At 59.9% G+C, this 19,649-nt stretch overlaps 1 protein-coding gene across 1 annotated transcript; it reads left to right on the top strand.

The window, feature by feature from the left end:
- Positions 1-621: 621 nt before the first annotated feature.
- On the top strand, positions 622-8,954 carry GLI4 (GLI family zinc finger 4). Its single transcript, XM_061123903.1, has 6 exons — positions 622-639; positions 1,197-1,288; positions 2,325-2,666; positions 3,969-4,204; positions 6,897-7,013; positions 7,781-8,954. The coding sequence occupies exons 1-6, from the start codon at positions 622-624 to the stop codon at positions 8,701-8,703; spliced, it is 1,728 nt and encodes a 575-aa protein (XP_060979886.1). The 3' UTR covers positions 8,704-8,954.
- The last annotated feature ends 10,695 nt before the right edge of the window (positions 8,955-19,649 follow it).

Genomic DNA, 19,649 nt, shown 5'->3' with positions numbered 1-19,649 from the left:
GTTGAATTTGATATACTAATAACAAAATGCAACTTTCTAAAGCTGTCATCCATTTTAGCAACAAAAATGGCATTTTCTGGCAAGTTGAAGATGTGCTTACCTGCTGACCCAGAAACATCACTTGCTGACACGCCGTAGAGGAACTCTGGAACATGGGCCTAAAGAGACATCTACAGCAGTATTTACGCTGAAGTGGGTAAACAGGCATCAGCGTCTGCGGGTTTCAGACACAGCACTCCACAAAGACAGGAGGACACGCAGTATGATTTCAGTTATTACCTTGTGCAAGGCCAAGAAAACAGCATGTCATTCAGGGGCGCACATGGGGAGAAACAAGAGTAGCTCCCCAGCAGGCAGGGCTCGGTGTTTGGTGGCCTCTGCTTCCTGAAGTAGGTGGAAGCCGGGCGGGCTGTGGTCCACCCCCGTAATTTCATCATAGTACATACACCCTACGAAACAGTAGTTTGTTTCCTCACAATCCTGTTGCCAACCAGGGTGGGGTCCCCCACGCTCCAGAGCAGCATGGTCCTGTGACACCTTCCAAAGCTGAAACGGCGGAAAGCAAAGAGGCAGCTACCTCGTTAGAACACATCTCATTCAGGGTGCACAAGACAAATCAAGATGACTCCCCGAGACACGGTTAGCAGCCCTCATGCCTTGGTGCTGAGCCTGGATCCGAAGGAAGGAGCTTGGTGTGGCCGCTCTTAGCCAGTGGCTGATTATAGACTGGCTGCGTGATTGTTTTCTCATGTCTCTCTTGTTTTCCTGGGAGAGGCACTGAAGGCTTCTGCTTGCACGGCCACCTCTCATGCCCGTGGGCCAATGTCCCCCCACTAAGGACACCTGGAAGATGTCCAGCTGGAAGATCTGGAGAGGAGGCAGCTTTCAGCAGAAGCTTGTGCACTTGACTGCACAGAAGCCCATTCAGGCTGGGAAGGCTGGCAGGGCCCGGGCGCCCTGGACCTGGGGCAGAGATGGGCAGAAAAATGGTGATTGGCTGAGAGTAATTAGATCCCCTCAGGTCTCCCCACCCTCGTAGGAAACAGAAGCCTGCCTCCATCCCTCTGAAACAAGGAGCAGGACAGAATGAAGAAGAGGACGCGTGAAAGTCCAGCCCACGGCCACCTCTGTCCACCATCAGGGAGGGCACACTGGAGGGTTGTGTGCACACTCATCACCAGCTCCCCCCTCCCCAGTCATCTCCCATCTCTGGAAGCAGCCAGCAGCCACACTCCAGCCAGAACCCTAAGGTGTCCTCACGCCCACATCCCAACCAGCAGCGGGTACGGTCAGTTCTGTCCCCCGCACGCCCTCCCCCAGCCTCCTCTCCACCTCGCCCATCTCTCCCTTCTCTCCTGCCTCCCCCCTGACCTGAACCGATCTTAAATGCACTCTTCACTCCCTGCTCAGGACGTTTGGTGGCTCCTGGTACAAGAAGAATGAAATCCAGGCTCCAAACTGACTCTAAGACACTGTCCAGCTTGCTCTGGAGTCAGGGACCTGCCCTGTCCCACACTGTGCCCCAGCCTGTGACCCAGGACCTGGCGCCAGGCCAGCAGAGGGGGCAGGGGCACCTTCCAGAACCTGCAGGGCTGGGACGCCTCGAGGCTGGGGCAGGAGTCAGCTGCCCAGGCACCTGTTTCTCCAGCTCCAAGTGTGCTTCAGCCTCTTTCTCAGTTCTCATCCTGGTCTCACCACCCACCAAGGGAGGCCCCTCCCCACACACTTGGTCCTTCACATGTCCCTGGTCACCCAGTTTCTCTGCTGCCGTGGCAGCCACCTGGCACCAGATGTCTCCTCCTCCCTGATGAAACCCTCAGGCCTGGGGCTGTGGCTCCTCTCTTGCTGTCTTCTGTCCTGTACCTGCCCAGACTCAGAGGTGGCCATGGGGAAGCAATTCTGCTGGACATCCACCCCTGGTGGATGTTCATGGAGTCCTCTTTCAGCTGTTGCTTTTCCCAACGAGAGAGTGAGTCCACTTCTCTTTCTGGCTGTAAGATCCGGACTGAGAAGGAGACTTAGTGAACATCAGGAAATTCAGGAAGAATTCCACGAAAAGGTTATGGGAAAATCTGTAACACTCCTCAGGACCTAAAGTTTGGGAATACACTTCAATGGCAGGGTAGTTTAGGGGGCATTTGAGACACCCCAAAAAGAGAGGAGGACTGTCTTCAGCAAGTTCCCTAGCAAATGATGGCCGTCCATGCTAGGGAAAGAGATACCCCCGAGGATGCTTTGGGTGGAACTTTTCTTCTTGCGGACGGGAGCACTCCAGTGGCTATAAGAACTGTGCTTGTAGAATATGTGTGAGCCATCCCTGCCAGGCGCGCGCTGCTCTGGAAGCGTGTGCAACCGGGGACTGAGAGCTCAGCAGACGAACCTGGGGCGACTGACTTCGACAGGCTGCGGGCTCCCGTGATCAAAGGCCAAAGATACTTGTGGGGCAGCCCCCCTCGGCAGCCGTCCAGGTCCACCGGCCTCCGGCCGGCGCCGCACGGGTTAAGGAACTCCCCTCCCACCGCTGTGCCCCGCCCACCGCCCCGCGAGGTCACCGAGGCAGTGGTCCTCCCAGCACCCAGAGCGTCCCGGAAGTGCGCCCGGCCGGGCGGGGCGGGGCGCGGGTGCACTTCCGGCCCGCGCCCGGGCGGCCACCTCCGGCTCGGAAGGTGAGTGGGTACCGGGCAGCGGTGGTGGAGGCTGCCAGGGCGCCTAGGCCCCCTGGCTCTCGTGCGTCGTCCCCGCGGGCTGGGCCCCGCCCCCGCAGCCGCCGCGACCTTGGCCTCGACCGGGGGTGGGGTCCTTAGCGGGCACACTGTCCCCGAACGGTCGCGGGTACCCGTTTGCGAGGCGCCTCCCCACGCTCCCGAAACCCCAGGGACGGGAGCTGGGGCGACCCCACTCTGCAGACGGGAAAGACGCTCAGAGCCGCCTCTGGCCCGAGGTCGGTGGCCGGACACAGCCCGGGCTGCCTGCTCTCTGCTGCGAGGCGCCCGGAGTTCGGGCCCTTTCCCACGGGGCACAGGCTCCAAGCTGGGGAAGAGAGAGTAGGCAAGGTTCGCGCCCGGGCCAGGGCTGTTTGTGTCCCCTCCGCCTTCAGCCTGTCACAGCAGCGTGGAGGTGGAGGGTTTGCGTCCATGTGTGACTGCCACCTCCCCTTAGACAGCCCGGGTAGGGGTGGCCATGCCTTTGCCCGGGTAAGTTCCCTGGACATTAACTACGGGTCTTAGCGGGGATGAGAACCTGCACCCAGGTTCAGGACTGCAGCCCTGCCCTGTGACAGTTTACCTAGCTGCCGGTGACCTTTGCCATCATTAGGGGCTGAGATCTGGTGGGGGCTGACCCCGAGGAGCCCTGTGGCGGCTGCCTCCCCGCCTCCTTGAAGCGGGTACTGTCTGCACCATTGCTGGATGTACGTTAACTTTGGTCCTTCCCCTGCCCCTTTTTCACCCCCACATAAGACCTTCTACTTCATTAAAGTGTGAAAGAAGAACTCTCCCCTTGGTCCAAGCTGTTGTTGCAAAGCAGATTAAAGGAGGGTGTTTTTGCCCCGGAGGAGACTGAGCACCGGGGTGTGCTGGGGCCAGGTCTGCGGCCTCTGAGGGCTCCGTGGAGGGTTTCCTCTCTGGAAGAATCTCCTTGAGAGTTAAGCTGGAATGTTCATGCTCCAGCAGGCAGGATTCAGTTTTTGTCTTCCCCAGAGCCAGCGGCCCCTAGCTGTGACAGGTTTTTCTGGAAGAACAGCCTGCTTCTCTCCGTGGGCAAGGCCTTGGGTTGGGAGAACATTCTGCTCTTGTAGGTGTGCTGGTGCTGTGCACCTGGGGGGACTAACAGCTCCAACACTGGCCCACAGGTTACCTCTTGGTATTCCTTACCCCGGGAGGGAGGCTCCGCCTGCGGCTGATTGCCACCCCCGACCCCTGGCACATCCCTCTCGCCCCCTCATCCTGCCATGGTTTTCATTTTCCCAGGTCCCCGGTGTGCACTCCTTCAGCAGGCCTTAGGGGAAGATGGCAGCCCTGGGGGATGGTCAGGAGCCCCCTCATGTCCTGTCCCCGGTCAGTTTCGAGTCACCCGGGACACCTGGAGCCCACCACCATGAAGCCCAACTTCACCTCCACCTCCACGGTCATCAACATGGTACTTGCCTCCCTGCACCATCACTGCGGGCAGGCAGCTTGCTGGGCACTGGGGCTCCTGCACCCTGGTACTTGGGTTGGGACTCAGGCAGTGGTGGTTGAGCTTTGGGCTGAGCTGTGTGAGCAGTAGCTCCCTAGGGGACAGTCCCCTGGACTGTGTTTCTTTAAGGGATCAGTGCTGCAAAAAAAGCAGCCTTGATGGCCAGGCCTGTGTGACAGAAGCAAGTCACCTTGTCTCTCCCAGCCTTTGCTCCCACGCCAGGAAATAATGTCTAGAGATCTGGGCAAGCTGGTTTGGGTGGGGACCCCTGTGGGGATGGAGCCACCAACCTTGCTCCAGCCCCCAGCAGGATCTGGGGGTGTCCACGTGTAGAAATAGCCAACAGCTGGTTGGGGAGGATGCCCCAGCCCTGTGGCGTGTGGTGCCCCGGGCTCTGCTCACACTCAGTCATCAGAGTCCGGGGCTTCCTTCCCTGTCCCACGTTCCACAGGAGGCCTGGCCTCACTCCTCTCACAGTGGAGGACACAGATATGCTGGTGACAGCTGGATGGGGGCCCAGATGTGTTCCATTGCTCTCAGGGCAAGTCTGAGCTTGTGCCGCTGTCCTGAAGAGCTGGCAGTGTGCCCAGGGCCCACTCTGTGCCCAGGGTTCTCAGTCTTAGCAGGTCCTGGCGTTATAGCAAGTGATGTTATGGCAGCTGAGATGGGCTGAGCACCAGCTATGCTGGGTGGCAGCTGTGTGCTGAGGGCTCTGTGTGGGGCCAGAGGAAGCCAGGGGTGGGCACTAGCACACAAGGACAGTAAGGCCCACAGAGGTCGAGGGGGCGGCCTGAGGTCACACGCAGTCAGAGATAATGGGTCAGTTGAGGACTGGAGTAGGAGCTTCTAGCATGCCCTGTGACGGCCGGGCTGGGGCACGTGCAGTGGGTGTGGAGCTGGGTGCTGTCCGCAAGGAGCCCAGACCCTGCCTCCCGGGCACACACCTGTGTGGGGCTGGCAGAGCCAGCTGCCTCTGCCCACACAGTGGTTTCAGGGCCCCCACACTGCCCCTGGGGGCCTGCACTTCACCTCCAGCTCCTCATGTCACCCTCACACCAGCCTGGCGAGTAGGACCTCCTGTTGCCACATATCTGATGGGGATCTGGAAGCCCAGACCTGACCCTGTGGAGACCAGCAGAAGCCAGACCCCACAGCCTGACTCAAGCACTTGACCTCGATGCCCTTGCGGGCCCAGCGCACCATAGCTTCTCCCCGAGGAGGCAGACCAGCAGGACACAGGACTCAGGAGGGGCTGTCCTGAGGATAAGAAAGCTGGTCCCCAAGCCCCTGCAGAGCAGGGCTGCCCCGACCTAATCTCGCCCAGCCACAGGCAGCACAGGCCCAGAGGCTGGTCTTGAGTGCTCTAAGCCATGTCCAGGTGCCCTGAGGTGCCTGAGGGTTGCCCAATAGGAGGGAGTGGGGCTTCACCCCTCCCCACTGTATCCAGGCTGTTTTCCAGGGCAGAGAGAACCCCTCAGGCTCTCGAGCCTTTCCTCTGCTGCTGAGGCTTCGCTCTTCAGGGGTCCACAGAGGCCTCTGCAGGAAAGACCCCAGCATCTCAGGAACCTGCCCAGAGCCCTCCAGCCAGCGAGGCCAGGACTTCTGGAGCCCCAGCCTCCCAACTCCCAGGTCCAAGTTGGTGAGATGGGCCAGAAAGAGCATTCGGGGAATCCACCCTGGCAGGCCTGAGCCCAGTGACCCCCCCACACCCACCCTGCCTCACCTCAAGGACCATTTCTGAACCTACAGCTGAGCACAGTGCTGGACGCCAGGGAAGGCCAGAGGGTGTCCTTAGAAGGGAAGCCCTGGTCAGCTGGAGCGGGGCAGGGAGCAGCATGGGCCGAGGGGACGGGGCCTGGTCCCTCGCAGGGATGCTGAGGGGGGGGCAGTGCAGGCGCAGGGCAGGGCACGGCCCCTCTTTGATCGCTGCTCCCAGAGACTAAAGCGGAGCCACGCCCAGCTCCACTGGGCTGGGCAGCGGCCCTGGCACAGTCCCTCAGGGAGTAATGCCCTGCAGGCGGAGGGCTGGACCCCTGGGGCTCACTGGCTGGAGGAGGGAGGGGCCCCTGGCCAGGAGGCAGTCTTTGTAGAGGTGCCCTTGGCCTGGCGCCTGAGACAACTCCAGGTGCCCAGTGGCCAACCCCACCCCCCTGCTCTTCTCCTGCAAGTGTGTGCAGGCCCAACAATGCACTTTCTGGGCTGTTTTACGAGGAAAACTTTGAGCCAAAAAACCACCCCACTGCTTTCCCCCTGGAGCACCGGCCACAGTAGCGCGCTGTCCACTTAAGCCTCAGGCCTGGGGTCCGCGGCCAGGATCGGGCAGGCCTGTCACTGTTGCTAGTTAAGAGTGGCCTGCCTTCAGGCCAAGCTGTAACCCTTCCATCACAGCCACCCTGGAGGTGCCCAGCGTAGGGGGTCACAGCACTGAGCTCTGTGAGAGGCTGTGTCAGGATGCGGCCGTATGAGCAGGCTGTCCACCTAGTGGGATGCCTGGCCAGCCCCAGGCTTGGGTGGTTGAGTGACAGAGGCTGAGGGCAGCAGCCCAGAGCTGCCAGTGCTCCAGGCCTGGCCCCCCCCCCCCCCCCACCTCCCCCATTGCAGTGCAGCCACGTGGTGTCTTGGGGCCCCTCACACACCTGTCTCCTGAACACTCAACCCGTTATGGCTCTCAGGAGCCTCCAGAGGAGGGGAGATGAGCCCAGGCCCCCTGTGACCCCCAGGCTTCCCCAGCGGCAGCCCTGAGGTGCCCTCTGGGCCCCCTCAGGGGGCGGGGCCATCGGACCTGGACTTCCAGGACATGGCGGAGGCCCGGATCTGCAGAGACACCTGCTGGTCAGGTGAGTGAGTAGGCCGCACCAGGGCCCTGCCCGCAACAGTTACCTACGGCTGCTGCCCGCCAGGCTCCAGGCTGTGGGAGCGAGGTAGGCTGTGTGCCCACCACACAGCCAGGCCCCTCTCGTCCCTGGCTCAGAGCACTTCCGTCCCCCACAGCCTGTACCCACTGACACCCATCCTGTTGCTTCCACTGTCTGGGCTGTGAGTGCTGCCCAGGCCCCTGTAGCCCCCGCCTGTCCAGCTAGCGTCTGCCCTAGCATCGCTGCCACCCAAGACCAGCACTCAGGGAATCGTCCTGGCCCCCCTTCCCCCAGTGTATCCCCCCCCTCCCCTCCGTTTGCCCCCTAAATCAAGCTCTGGCCCCATCCCCTTCTCCCCAAGGCCTGAACCTGGCTTCACCCACCCAGGCTCTCAGCCCCTCCGTGTCTCTGCTGCCTCACCCTGCCCCGCCTCTCCCCCAGGGAAGCCCTTGTGGTGTCCCCTGGGCGTCCGTGAAGCAGCTCAGGGGCCTGGAGAGGCGCCTCCTCAGGGAGGACAGAGCGGCAGCTGCTGGCTTCTCGGCTGGAAGCCTCGCCCCTGCAGGGCAGTAGCCTCGGGAGCAGGGGCTTTTCTGTTTGGCTCCGAGTCTGAACCTCCTGTCTGCCCCGCCTCTGAGCAGTCCACGCAGGTCCCATCCGCCCCCACCGTGGCGCAGGCACCCGGGGTGGGACGGGGGTCCCGTGAGGGACGGCCGCTGAGAGCCATCCGCCTCTCCTGCTTCTCTCTTCAGGTTCGGAGTCGGAGCCAGAGCAGGCCCCGTCGTCTCCCCGCCCACACAGTCCTGAAGACGAGGTGCACCAGGCTGGGGGCGTGCTGAGGACCCTGCTGAGGAGCCTTCCCCGCAGACCCGGGGTTGGGGGCCGCTTTGGGCAGGAGCCCAGCCTGGAGCGGCCAGCAGGCCAGCCACCGAGGGCCAGGCCCCGTTCCCAGAAGAGAGGCACCTGGCTCGGTTCGCAGGGAGCCTCCGGGACGGAGGGCAGCCCGGGGCGCACGGCCGAGCTGGCAGGCAGCCTGAGCCGGGTCTCGGGCCTCGGGACCCAGCAGGGCGGCCCGCGGGGCGGGAAGCCGCACAGGTGCGAGGCCTGCGGCAAGAGCTTCAAGTACAACTCACTCCTGCTGAAGCACCAGCGCATCCACACGGGCGAGAAGCCCTACGCCTGCCACGAGTGCGGCAAGCGCTTCCGTGGCTGGTCGGGCTTCATCCAACACCACCGCATCCACACGGGCGAGAAGCCCTATGAGTGCGGCCAGTGCGGCCGCGCCTTCAGCCACAGCTCGCACTTCACACAGCACCTGCGCATCCACAACGGGGAGAAGCCTTACGAGTGCGGTGAGTGCGGCCAGGCCTTCAGCCAGAGCTCCAACCTGGTGCGGCACCAGCGGCTGCACACGGGCGAGAAGCCATACGCCTGCAGCCAGTGCGGCAAGGCCTTCATCTGGAGCTCGGTGCTCATCGAGCACCAGCGCATCCACACGGGCGAGAAGCCCTACGAGTGCCCCGACTGCGGCAAGGCCTTCCGCGGCCGCTCGCACTTCTTCCGGCACCTGCGGACCCACACGGGCGAGAAGCCCTTCGCCTGTGGCGCCTGCGGCAAGGCCTTCGGCCAGAGTTCCCAGCTCATCCAGCACCAGAGGGTCCACTACCGGGAGTAGCGGGCGCTGGGGACGCGGGGTAGCAGCCTGGGGTCGAGGCGGCATTCCCGCGGCGGGCTTCAGCCTGCGCGCCCTCCTAGTTGGCACAGCCGGCATCACGTGCCATGTCCCGAATAAATTTTTTGTACTTGATAGAGACAAGAGGAGGCCCAGGAGCTGACTTCATCACCATCTTGGGCTCTGTGCAGGGGGTGGTGCAGATTGCATGTGCATGTGGGTCAGTAAATAACAAAAATGGACCTAAACCTGGAGATTTCAGTTGGATACAGGGGTTTTTATTTTTACACGAATAGAAGCAGTGTACCATGCTGGCTATGAAAACCGACTGGAATCTAAAGCCCAACTCTACACTTAACTGTAAGGTTAGACAAGTTAATCTCTCCAAATTTGTTTTCTAATTAGGAAAAAGAGATAATATTAGGGCTCTCCAGAGAAGCAGAGGCAGTTGGAGAGACGGGTAGGTTAGGAATTGGCTCCTGAGATTACAGAGGCTGAAACGCCCCAAGACCTGCAGGGGTGCTGCTGGAGACCCAGGAGCATCAATGGTGTAGCTCCAGTCTGGAAGCAGGCAGGCCTAGGATCCAGGAAAATGCAGTGTTTCAGTCCACGTTCAAAGGCAGAACGAGACTGATACCCCAGTTCAACAGTCAGGAAGAAGTTCACTGTTACTCGGCCTTTTTGTCCTATTCAGTCTGAGCTGATCGGCTGCGACCCACACACGTGAGGGTGAGCAGCCCCAGCAGTTTACTCAGCCTACTGACTCAGATGACCATCTCACCCAGAATAATGTTTGACCAAATATCTGGACACCGTGTGGCCCAGTCCAGTTGATACGTAAAATTAATCGGCAAGGATAAGATCATACTTGATGCTGTAGAGTTGGCCTCATTCCTCCTGCTATGGGTGCTCTCTCTCTCTGGGACACAGACTAGAGCTCAAAGGAGCTCCAGATCTATTGCTTCTATTTTACACACTAGAGGGGAAGGGAAACATTTCAGAGAAGGGTTCTGCTGGGGTCTTAGGCCACTTACTGTCCATCCCTGGGCTAGGGGCTCTAACCAGGGAGATGGGCTCGGAGATTGCCATTCAGCCTGATTCAAAGTCACACCGGTGGCTGGTGGCAGGATTCTGGGATGAGCAGACAGAACCACAAGTTCCTCTGCCCACATTTTCAATACCATTATTGTCCATGTGCTTATCTTTGTCAGTTGCAATGCATCATTCCATATGGGGCTACCTCAGTATCTCATAAGTCTGAACTGGACGAGCGGTTAGGATGGACCCAGACTCCTGAGAAAGGAGCATGTCCAAGGCCGGGGTCAGAGCTTGCTGAAAAACGTTCCCAGACCCCACATCAGGGAAGACAGATTCAGTAGACCTGTGGTGGGGCAAGGGAGTCTGGATTTAGCTCCAACACCCCCAGTGATGTTGACAGTGTGCCAGGCTTGGTGGCCTGTGGGCTCACCCAGCCCCTCAAAGCAGGTGTTTCTGCATGGGCGATGGTCCCATCCCTACTCAGACACCATCTGGAAGGGGGCCAGCACCACTGGACTGCCTGGCTGAGGCCAGGGTCTGCCCTCCAGCGCCAGCCCTCCCAGTTCTGCCCTCTGGGCCTGTCATAGCCTGGTTGTACTCAGCGGAGGAAGAACCCTCAGAATTTGAAGGTGGTGGTCACGCTAGGGGCCGTCTCCTCGCGTCTGCGGTTCTTTCCTAAGCGCTGGGTTCGTGGACTTGCCTCAGCAGCGGACAGTAACTTTCTCACCTCAGACCGAGCCCACACGCGCCCTTCCTCCCCTGGGCCGCCCCAACAACCCAGAACTCGCCTCCGCCTCCCACCCCCTCCACCAGAGTCTTCTGGAGTCACGAGTTGGGTGCTGTCCCTTGCTTGCTTGCTTTCCAGAGTCTCTCCTACCGCGCTCAGGGCCCTACGCGCCGAGCCTCCTTACCCTTTCCCTCCCAGGCTCTGTCTCTGCCTCACCGCCCACTTCGCTGAGGCCCCACGGCGAGTTGCTACCCAGCACCTCGGACAGCTCCAGGGAAGCGCGCCGGTCCGGGCGCAGGCTCAGCCCAGCGGCTCCCGGGGTCTCCTCTCCGGAGACCTCTGTCCCGGGCCAGGTACCCCGCGAGCCCCCCGAGCTTCTGAGAGCTCCGGGAAGTGCTGGCGGCGCGGGGCGGGGCTCGCTTTGGGCGCAGCGCGCCCTTCCGGCTCCCGCGGGAGCTGCGGGTCCCTCGGCCCTGCGGCCCAGCTGGCGGTGGACGCGGTGTCACGGCTGGCCCCCGCGGGCCTTCCTTCCACAGTCCGCACGACCCCCAACTGCAGAGCTGAGTCCGTGCGCCAAGAGGGCGCCCCCCGCCCGGTGGGCCCAGGGACTCGATGGCCGGAAGGCCAGGTTCCCAAATCATGCTTCTCCCTCCTCCTCATTTTCGGGAGTCCGCTGGAAGAGTTGACAATCCCGGGAGAGGCCGGGTTTCGCTTTGGAAGAAGCTCGTCTGGGAGTGTGCGGGCGGAGCTTGTGAAGCCCGGGCCGCTGTGCCCCTGCGGGGAGGCTCCAGGCACGGCCCCATCCTCGCCGCTGGGGTGTGTTTCCCTGAGACCTCACTACGGATCAGCACGACGTCACCCGCTGTGACCTCACCTCCCACTCCGTCTGCCAAGGGCACCAGGCCAGGCTGTCCTCTTCTGGAGGGGAGACCTAGTGACACGGTACTCCCCTTTCGAGCGCCGGGCTGTGTCCCTTTGGCCAGAGTCCTGACCTCGGCATCTGTCATTCAGTGTGCGGCCCAGTCTCCTCCCCGCTGCCCTGCCGCCTCGTCCCAAGGATCAGCCAGATTCCGGGTCTCAGGGGAAACTGAAGGCTAGTCCTCAAGCAGGACAGGTTTTAACAGATCTTTTAATTTTTTGGTTTAATTTTAAAAGTTTATTTGAGCAAAAATCATTTGGAATCAGGCAGCCCCAGACCGGAAGTGGTTAGGAGGGCTCCCAGATTTCTGTTTCTTTAATGACATTGCCGGGGGTGGGGAGGGGTAGAGACAGGTAGTGAGTTGGAGATCGACTTGTACACACTGTTATATTTGAAATGCTGTTGCTGCTGCTAAGTCGCTTCAGTCGTGTCCAACTCTGTGCGACCCCATAGATGGCAGCCCACCAGGCTCCCCCATCCCTGGGATTCTCCAGGCAAGAATACTGGAGTAGGTTGCCAGTTCCTTCTCCAATGCATGAAAGTGAAAAATGAAAGTGAAGTCATTCAGTCGTGTCCGACACTTCGAGACCCCATGGACTGCAGCCTACTAGGCTCCTCCGTCCATGGGATTTTCCAGGCAAGAGTACTGGAGTTGGTTGCCATTGCCTTCTCCTTATATTTGAAATGGATAAACAGCAAAGACCTACTGAACAGCACAGGGAATCCTGCTTGATGTTATGTGGCAGCCCGGATGCGAGGGGAGTTTGGGAGAAAGTTAATACCTGTATATGTATGGCTAAGTCGCTTTGCTGTCCACCTGAAACTATCACATTGTTAATAGGCTATACCCCAATACAAAATAACATGTTGAAAAACATTTTTTAAAAAGAAAGAAACAAGATGAAAAAATAATATTTTGGGAGTTTGTTCCCTTCTCACACACTTCCTCCCCCTAACCTTGATCCCTGCGTAACCCCACCCCAGACACGGGGTTTAATTCCCTTGTTCCCTGAATTAAATGAGATGACGCACCTTCCCCAGGTCTCTGCACACTCCGGTTCAGAGGCTGCTGTCATCTGCTGCCTCCCCTTCCGGCTTCAGCTCAGAGTGAGGAGGAGATTCCAGGGCAGGAAACCCCGGAGAAGGCAGAACCCCAGTGTGTCCGGGGGACAAGTCTCAAGTCTCCGGCGGCAGGGCCAGGGACCTGCCGGACTGTGCAGAAGCCATCAGGGTTCCCAGCTGGCAGGGCTGCCACAGGAGACCTGCCCGCACCAGGGGCAGGAGGAGGAGAGGAACCAAGACCTTGAGACCGTAAGCAAAGCCAGCCTCACCGCCAGCCTGTGACCTGCCAAGGAGACCGCACAAGAGGGAGGCTGGGAGTGGAGAGCCCTACTGTTTGAGCCACTCCGAATCTAGCAGATGTGGGGAGCCCCGGCCCGGGAACCAGCTCTCCACCGGCCTGTGGGCCGCAAGGCCTCCCTGCGCGGACCAAGGCCTGGAGTGGCAGAAGCTTCCAGGTGGGGAGAAGCCTCACCAGTGCGGCCAGTGCGTGCAGGAGGGTTTTCAGGTGGACGTCGGACCAGAGGATCCACACTGGCAAGAAACCATCTCCTGTAGCCAGCGCGGGAAAGCCTTTGTGCACAGCTCCCAGATCACGCAGCCCCCGCAGTTCCGCAGCAGCGAGAAGCCCTTTGCGTGTCCGCAGTGCGGCCCTTCCTTCAGCCAGAGCTCCAGCCTCACTCAGCACCAGCAGGGCCACCGCGGGGAGGAGCAGTATGCCTGCCAGGAGTGCGTGGCGCCTTCAGCATTAGCGCCTTCCTCAGCGAGCACCCGCGTATCCACACCAAGGAAAAGTCTCTGAGTGCAGCGGCATCCTCAGGGCCCTGTCGGATTTCTTCCGGCACCAGAGGGTCCACACCGCAGAGAAGCCTTTCGCTGTGCTGAGTGAGCAGGTCCTTCCTCTGAACTCGCACCTGAGCCAGCGCAGGTAGGTCCATGACACAGAGAGAACCGAGGCAGCCAGTGGCGGGGTGGCGCGCTGGGGCCTCTGCTGCACCGAGGTGACCCTGCACCGGAAGGCGCTGGGGACGCTGCGGACGCCTGTGGTGGTTTGGTGCAGGCGTGGGGAGAGCTGCGCTCAGATGCGCCCTGAAGCTGGCCCGGGCACCTGCACCCCGGTTAAGACGCCTGCGCTGGCTCCCTCGCCCGCAGCCCTGCCAGGCCTTCACTGCCCCCTGGGCCGCCCGGTAACAGTGCGAACAGAGTCCCACTGGCTCCCCCTGGAAAGCGGGACGGGAGGTCGCGGCAAGGCGGCAGCGCCCTTTCACTCGCCGGTAGATCTGACAAATATGCTGTTGAAATGAGCTCCGTGGTCCCCCTAATGGCAGCCCTGAGAAAGGCCTAGACCAGGGGTCAGGCAATGGGAAAGAGCACTGCGGTACACACCCTTCAAGCGGCCAGTGGGCTTTGCATATGTGCGGGCGACGAACTCTTTTCTTTACCCAAAATTTGCAGGCGCCGACGGTGCCGGGGCGCCGAATCGCAGTCTAGCTGGATCACCTCTTCACTGTATTTTGAGGTTTGTACTGTGTTTTCAGCCTCGTGGGTCCTTTTTGGTCATGGAGCTGGTCCAATAATGCAGTGCATAGTCCCTGGCTTGGAGAACATAGTTGAGAAATGACGGCCATGGTGGGACGGTCATGTTTTCAGGTGAGACCCCGTGTCTACTTGGTGTGTAGTGGGAGCGAAGGTTCTGGTGCGGGAGATCGGGTTTGCGTGGTTGGAGTATTTCTTTTGGGAAGAGTGGTCCTCCAGAATATTGCAGGTTTTCCCCTAAGATGTGTCTTGAATCTTATTTCTAGTTTTTAGGTCAACTTTTTGAGATGTTTTCATTTTTACATGCGCTTTATGATTTTTACAATGTTACACATAAATAATGCAGTGCGCGGTTGGCCGTGTATTCAGTGTTTACTGACGCAGGAAATGCCTCAGACACAGGCTCCTGAGGATAGGCTGGTGGGAGACAGGTGCAGGTAGCCCCGTTTGTTGGAGACTCTGGGAGAGTGTCCAGAGGGGCCCCCGGGGATGACGGGGAGTCCAGGGCTGGAAGAGTAGCGGGCTGCAGGTACTTTGGATGCTGGCGATGGTCCAGCTTCTGCCCTTTGGGCCACGTGGCTTATATCTGTATTCTGCCCTCTGCCCTCATGTTCTGAAGCTGTTTCTGAGCCCCAAAAGGTAACGTCTAGGCAGTTGGTGGGGCTCCAAACCACCTGTTCCCTCCCCTCCTGGCGTTTTTGCTGCCCAGCTGCCCACCAGAAAGCCTGTCCTCTGTACTTAGCTCCTTCATCCCCCGCCACCACCCATCTGCCTGCCCCCCAACCCCACCCCAGCACCGTGGCAGGTCTGCAGGCTCCAGCGCTCTGGGCAGTAAAAGGGAATTGGGAAAGCCAGAGGGCTTTGTTCATCTCTGTGTCCTGCACCTGCAGTGACCAGCAGCAGCGTTCCAGTAGTGCCTGTTCCACTGACTGGGCCCTGGAAGGCGGAAGGTGGGCAGAGCTGACCAGGTTTCTCTCTCTCTCTCTCTCTCTCTCGGTTGTTAATGTCAGAAGAGGTGATGGACCCAGGGCAGGGCTCTCCAAGGAGATTGTGGCTGAGGGCAGGCAGGAGAGGGATTTGCACTGTTCCCCAGGGGATGTGAGTGGAGGAACAGACCCGTGTGTGGTTGGGGCCACAGGCCAGGCTGAGTTCAGCTTTCCCTGCCTTGGGCTGGCCCAGCCCTGGCAGCACTGAAGCCCCTTCACTCCTCTGGGCACTGGCCAGCTCTCTGGGGCCCAGAGCCTGGACCTGGAAGCCAAGTGGACCCCCTACCCACTCACAGAGCAAGTGACACTGGCTCGGGTAGCACATGGGGTCAGGGGATTGCTACTGGAACCCCAGGAATCTGAGTTTTCTGGTGGTCAGGGAGGTCTCTGTCCCCTGCCCACCTCTCGTCTCTGCAGGCCCCTGTGGCCTCAGGCTCCAACTGCTCAGGTCTGACACCATCTCGGCCCAGGCTGCAGAGGACACAGCCCTCCCCCCGCTGCTGTGCAAGTGTGTCTCCCCCCGCTGCTGTGCAAACCATAGAGAGTCAGGTCACAGGCCCATCCTGGGGAGGCTGGTGGTATTGGTTCCAGAATGATCTAAGGAAGAGAGGGGAGGGGCACTCCCCACAAAGAAGGGGTCCCAAGCAGAAGCAAACAGGCACCCCAGAGGCACCCCTGATCCTGCTGGGGAAGAAAAACCAGTGCATATCCCATGAGGAAGCTGTCGCTAGAGCCCAAATGAGAAAGCTCGCTCTGGCACCTGGTTGTGAAAGCGACAGACACATGATGGGACCCCGTGGGGACGTCTGGAGGAGGACAGCCTCCACCACCTGCGTCCTGGGACAGCAGCATCGGCCTCAGTGTGCGGCTGATGGTCTCCTCTGGCGCCTGCAGAAGAGACAGACTTAACCCATTTCTACAAGGTCATCCACAAGCTCTGTTTCTCAGGACTTCGCTTTTTTTTTTTTTTTTTTAGGACTTCACTTTTTTGATAAAACTTGACAAAGCCCATTTTCCCTATTATATAAACAGAATATTTTGTAGAAAATTTGGGAAATGCAGACAAGTAGAAAGAAATCACACTAGTTCACATCACATGGCAGAACCATACCTTTTAACTTTTTATATCTATACAAATTCTTTTTTCCCCAAGTCTTTTTAGAATGGATTGCATCCATTATGCCTCTTAGCCCCATAACCCTTTAGTGTGTGTTTCCTACACTCAGGGATGTTCTCTTACAGACCCACAGTGCAGGTACCAAGTTCGGGTAACTGGACACTGACACAACACCCAGCCAAGTGGAGCCTCTCACCCTGTCCATGGTATTTTCCTTCCAACCCAGTATCCAGCGGGGTCACGTCTTGTCTCTGGATGCGATGTCTCCTTAGGAGTGTGAGCAGTTCCTCAGCCTTTCTTTTCTCCCCAGAGATGGTTTGTTCATTGCAGGGGAAACATGGTGCCCACAGTCAGAAAATCAGACAGCAGTGACCATGTGATCAAAATGTAGCCAATGACGAGTTGGTGGACACCATGTCACTACACGTGACACCCAGAGGACACATCGTTGCAGGATTCCAGCGGGAGAGGCATGGCCTGTGTCCAGTGATAAGGGAGGGGAAGGGAATGGGCCAAGGCTCAGAGCGAGGCAGGAGCCAGCCGGGCAAGGTCAAGGACTGGTGACTGGTTTCACAGCAGGAAGAGCTGGAGGAAGAAGCAAGACTGGAGAAGGGGTGAAGGCTAAGGGCCAGCGACGGGCTGAGGGAGGGGAGGCCTGCTGCTGGCCGCCCACTGGGCCTGGGTGCTGAGTGGGCTGAGAGTGTGGGGCGGCTGCCAGAACAGAGCAGAGGGATAGTGCCAGGGGCCTGGGTCATTTCAAAGGCTCTCTGCGCTGTGGGGGGTCCCAAAAGGTGTTAGGATGGGGTGGCTGAGAAGCAATACAGGAGCGTCTAAAGGAAAGTGCCCGGAGCATGGAGAGACAGCACAGGGCAACGCTGGGCACAGGACACCCCTCGCCCAGGCCCAGACCTGTGTCTGAGGCTGACGCTGGAAAGGTTTCTTGGCCAGGGTTCAACACAAGACCCTGTGTCAATCCACTCGGCACACGACCCCACAGCTGCAGCCCCACGTCGCCTATGGAGCCTAGAGAACGCCTGCCCTCCAGTCCTTAATCCTGCCCACAGGCTCCTGAGCCAGCATGGGAGACCCCAGTGGCCAACACCTCGCCTCGACGTAGGAGAGACGCCAGGAAGGTCCCCGCCAGGCTGTGCCCCTGCTCGTGCAACCTAAGGACACCGTGAGATCGTAAACCCCTCAAGTGTGTGGTCGCTGCGGACCAGCGGGGAGGCAGGCCCGGGGACACAGGGCAGGCGGGAAGAGGGGGTCCACCTGCCAGGACCAGCCGCCGTGAGGCTCCGGCGCCCTGCCCTCGGCGGATCTCCGTGGGGAGGGCGGCCCAGGGGTCTCTCCGGCTCTGCCTGCCTCTTCCACCAGGCGCTCCCCGCTTTCTCCACGAGCGCCGGCCTTCTCCGTCCGTGCCTTCGCCCACTGCCCAGTCAGCAAGGTCACCATCCGGAGTGACGACCGCGGCCGCGGACCCTGACCCGGTGGAGGCCACGGGGCAGGCGGGGAGGGCTCGCGCGGGAAGAGGAGGGCCCGGGAGGCGTCCCGGAGGTCTGCGGAGGGAAGCCCAGTAGGGGCAGGAGCGGTGAATGTGAAAGAGGCCGGACAACCGCCGAGGGTCGTGCACGCAAAAGCTAGGGAGCCCGGCCCGGACTCGCGCAGGCAGGTCAACCGTCCCCGTGGCTCCGGAGGCCGCCCGCGTCCCCCAGGGCAGCCGAGTGCCGGGCTTCTGGCGCCCAGAGCGTCACCGGAACTGCGTGCGCCGCCGGGGAAGGCGCTGCTTCCCGCGAGCGGAGGGGCTCCGGGTGAGTGCGGACGAGCCTGGGGCTCGGCGGCGAGAGGGCGGGGTGCGGACGCCTCGCCGCGCAGGGGCAGGAGACCGAGACGGGCCCCAGGAGCCGGGCACGGGGGCTCTTGTCTGTCCCGGGCTCCGCTTGTGAGAAGGCTCACGTCCCGGAGGAGAGCGGAGGCGGCGGGCGGCCCTAACCTCGTCGGGGCCAGAGAGAGCATCCCCCGCCCAGGGTGACGCCCCGGGACAGCCCCCGCCGCCAGGGTGACGCCCCGGGACAGCCTCCACCCAACCCCCCCCCAAGGGTGACGCCCCGGGACAGCCTCCCCGCCACAGTCACCCCCCCCCCCTCAAGGTGACGCCCCGGGACAGCCTCCCCGCCCAGGGTGACGCCCTGGGACAGCCTTCCCCCCCGCCCTGGGTGACGCCCGGGGCAGCCTCCCCGCCCAGGGTGACGGTCCGGGACAGCCTCCCCCACCCTGGGTGACGCCCGGAGCAGCCTCCCCGCCCAGGGTGACGGTCCGGGACAGCCTCCCCCGCCCTGGGTGACGCCCTGGGACAGCCTCCCCGCCCTGGGTGACGCCCCGGGACAGCCTCCACCCACCCCCCCAAGGGTGACGCCCCGGGACAGCCTCACCCGTTCCTTCAAGTGGAATCAGTCTGCCTGTAAGGCCTTTGTAAATTGTTGAATTACCAGCAGTGGAGTGCACCTTGTCCTCTCCCAACGGTGCATGAAGGTACTTGTTTCCCTAATTGTCTCAATGCTCCTAAGGGGCCACTGCTTTTAAGCCTTTGCTACTTTTAGACTGAAACATATTTTAAATTTCATTTTTAATTGCCAACAACGTGGAACAATGTGGGACCTATGTTTAAAATATATATATTGGCTGCTTGTTTATTTTCTTCTCTGGTTACCTGCTCGTAACTTTTACTAGTTTTTCATGCTTTCTTATGTATATATAGTGAGATATCTTGAGGTTATGAATCCTTATCTGTGTTGCAGGTATCTCCCCTGGTTTTTTTGGTGTTTTTTTTTTTTTTTTTCATCTGTTTTTTTATTCTAAATGTCCTGTGTAGTTAAGTCTGTTAGACTTCACCTTTGGTGTCACGCTTAGCAAAAGCATTCCTCAATTCAAAATTGCACCATTCAGATGACTTTTTATTTTTTTTGGTTTCATGTTTTTATATTCAGATCTTTATCAAGAAAAAATTTAAATACATAGAAATGTCTCCAGACGTTTATGCATGTGTGCGTGCTAGGTCTCTTTGTGACCCCGTGACCGTAGCCTGCCAGGCTCCTCGATCCATGGGATTCTCCAGGCAAGAATACTGGAGTGGGTTACCATGCCCTCCTCCAGGGGATCTTCCCCAGGGATCGAACATGCATCTCTTATGTCTCCTGCACTGGCAGATGGGTTCTTTACCACTAGCGCCACCTGGGAAGCCCAAGGACTGCTTAAAGGTGCTCGTTCATCCCTCATGGATCTGAGACCACAGCAGGCAGCTGACAGGTGCTGCCTCATTGGTCTGGGCTCCTCATCTGCTGGGAGGCTGGGGTGAGGGGAGCTAGCGTGGCCTAAACAGAGTTCCCACTAGTTTCTGGAGTCTCTGCTTATTCAGGACCTTGGTTGATAGTGAGGGCAGGCTCTGAACCTCCCTTCACTGAAGGAGCTCTGACATCCCCCCTGTCATTTTCTTCCCTTTTTCCTCTTTCTCCCGGGCAGGGGTCCCACTGTGGGCATTTCTGCAGGAAGCAGCAAACAGAGCCCGGCCTG

The sequence above is a fragment of the Dama dama genome, chromosome 21 (assembly GCF_033118175.1).
Source record: "Dama dama isolate Ldn47 chromosome 21, ASM3311817v1, whole genome shotgun sequence".
In the NCBI taxonomy this organism is placed as follows: Eukaryota; Metazoa; Chordata; class Mammalia; order Artiodactyla; family Cervidae; genus Dama; species Dama dama.
Note: the sequence above shows the minus strand (reverse complement) of the source record. Positions and strands in the feature narration are given on the sequence as shown.

Coding starts and splice junctions, on each gene's coding strand:
- GLI4 (XM_061123903.1), top strand. Junction 1,289..2,324: donor CCCAACCAGCAGCGGGTACG/GTCAGTTCTGTC, acceptor CATCCCTGCCAG/GCGCGCGCTGCTCTGGAAGC. Junction 4,205..6,896: donor ACTGGGGCTCCTGCACCCTG/GTACTTGGGTTG, acceptor TGTGACCCCCAG/GCTTCCCCAGCGGCAGCCCT.